At 66.2% G+C, this 2229-nt stretch overlaps 1 protein-coding gene across 1 annotated transcript in view; it reads left to right on the top strand.

The window, feature by feature from the left end:
* Positions 1 to 76: 76 nt before the first annotated feature.
* EMIHUDRAFT_457104 (hypothetical protein) overlaps positions 77 to 2229 on the top strand; it is a 5114-nt gene continuing 2961 nt past the window's right edge. The window contains exons 1-6 of the mRNA XM_005780308.1: positions 77 to 154; positions 381 to 431; positions 614 to 661; positions 849 to 895; positions 1540 to 1645; positions 1926 to 2126. Coding sequence (XP_005780365.1) covers positions 128 to 154; positions 381 to 431; positions 614 to 661; positions 849 to 895; positions 1540 to 1645; positions 1926 to 2126 — 480 coding nt within the window. The 5' untranslated portion in view covers positions 77 to 127. The remainder of the gene's footprint in view (positions 155 to 380; positions 432 to 613; positions 662 to 848; positions 896 to 1539; positions 1646 to 1925; positions 2127 to 2229) is intronic.

Genomic DNA, 2229 nt, shown 5'->3' with positions numbered 1-2229 from the left:
ATCGGCGTAGGCTAGCCCCTAATCCAGTTCCCCCCTACCCACCAGTACCGAATCCAGACCCCCCCCCGTCCCCGCAGGCAACCGCGCCGCCTCGCCAGAGGCCGACGGGGAGGGCGCCAAGCCGACTATGGTGGACATGAAGGCGCTGGAGAAGGTCGCGCCCCTCCCCCTATCTCCCCCTATCTCCCCCATATCTCGAGGACCTGCGGCTGCCAGTCGACAAGCATCTCCCCCTATCTCCCCCTATCTCCCCCTATCTCCCCCTATCTCCCCCTATCTCCCCCTATCTCCCCCTATCTCCCCCATATCCGCCGACGGGTTGAGGGGGGCGAGCGGACGGCGGACTAGGGGAGTACACCTCTTCCATGAGTGAGTGGTAGGTCGCCTCGCCGCCGACGCCGAAGGGGCAGCGCGCCTCGAAGGGCGTCAAGGTGCCGAGAGAGGGGGAGGGGTGGCCGAGAGAGGGGGAGAGAGGGGGGGGAGAGCGCGCCTCGAAGGGCGTCAAGGTGCCGCTGCACGCGAGGGCCCTCCCTTCCCTTCCCCTCTCGCACAGACGCGTCCTCTCACAATGACTGATGCATCCATTGACCGCCCTGCCTGCTCTTCCGGCGAGGTGGTGCCACTGCACGACGGCCCGAGCGAGTCGGTCGCCGACGTGCAGGTACTCTCGGGGAATCTCGGGGAATCTCGGGGAATCTCGGGGAATCTCGGGTGTTGAGCGAGTCGGACGCCGACGTGCAGCCGGCGCTCCACATGCTGCTAGACCTCCCCCTATCTCGGCTCGATCTCCCCCATCTCTCGCTAGACCTCCCCCTATCTCGGCTCGATCTCCCCCATCTCTCGCGCAGGCCAAGCTCAACATGCTAACGGCGCACAATGAGGAGCTGAGTGGGAGGCACGCACCGCCTAGACGCGGAAGATCTCCCCCTCTCTCCCCCCCGTCTCTCCCCGCACCTGGCAGCACGCACCGCCTAGACGCGGAAGATCTCCCCCTCTCTCCCCCCCGTCTCTCCCCGCACCTGGCAGCACGGCGCCTAGACGCGGAAGATCTCCCCCTCCCTCTCCCCCCGTATCTCCCCGTATCTCGGGCCCAGACGCTAGAGACGCCGTCTGGTCTCCAAGCCCGCCCTCGAGAGAGACACGCACGCAAACTGTACTCGACCGTACTTACTCCGCTGCAGTGTTCGCACCCCCCGTTAGCCACGCGCCGCTCTGAGGACACGCTGCACAACACCGCACACCCCCCGCCCTGAGGCTGGCGTACCCACTTCGCAGGCTGCCCATCTCTGCCCATCTCTCCCCATCTCTCCCCACCTCTCCCCACCTCTCCCCATCCCCATCTCTCCCCATCTCTCCCCATCTCTCCCCATCTCTCCCCACCTCTCCCCATCTCTCCCCATCTCTCCCCACCTCTCCCCACCTCTCCCCATCTCTCCCCATCTCTCCCCACCTCTCCCCACCTCTCCCCATCTCTCCCCATCTCTCCCCACCTCTCCCCATCTCTCCCCATCTCTCCCCATCTCTCCCCACCTCTCGCAGGCAAGCGACCGTGCCGGAGCTCGACAAGCTGCTCGCAAAGATCGGCGAGCTCGGCTGCCCCCCGATGCGCCAGTTCTCGCTGACGAACCGCACGTCCGTCATCAAGGAGCGCCTGTCTCTCCCCATCTCTCCCCCCCCCCCATCTTGGCTATACCTCCCCCATATCGCGCACTATCTCGGCTATACCTCCCCCATATCTCGCCTGGCGAGCCGCACCCCAGGCAAGGAGCACACAGCCGAGAGAGAGAGCGGCGGGGGAGAGCGGCGCCTCTTCACACCCTCCGACCGAGCGCTGTTCACACCCTCCGACCGAGCGCTGTTCACACCCTCCGACCGAGCGCTGTTCACACCCTCCGACCGACCGAGCGCTGCTTTTCGCACGGCAGGAGCGCATCAAGGACCTCGAGGCGCTCGGCACCGAGTCGGAGCAGCGGCTGCGCGAGGAGTACGCGCACCAGCAAAAGATGGACGAGATGCGGCTCGTGTTCGCCAAGAAGGCGGAGGCGCTCAACCGCGCGATGGAGGAGCGCGTCGACACCTTCAGCGAGATCTTTGTGGTCGACACCGTCGCCGAGGCCGAGCAGCAGGCTCTCCCCTCCCCCCCCCCAGGGCCGATTGTAGGCGTGTGGTGTGGGATGTCCCTCGACCCCCGCTGCGCCGATGGCGAAGACAGCTGTAGTAAGTTTTACA

Source organism: Emiliania huxleyi (genome assembly GCF_000372725.1).
Source record: "Emiliania huxleyi CCMP1516 chromosome Unknown EMIHUscaffold_218, whole genome shotgun sequence".
Lineage (NCBI taxonomy): Eukaryota > Haptophyta > Isochrysidales > Noelaerhabdaceae > Emiliania > Emiliania huxleyi.
Note: the sequence above shows the minus strand (reverse complement) of the source record. Positions and strands in the feature narration are given on the sequence as shown.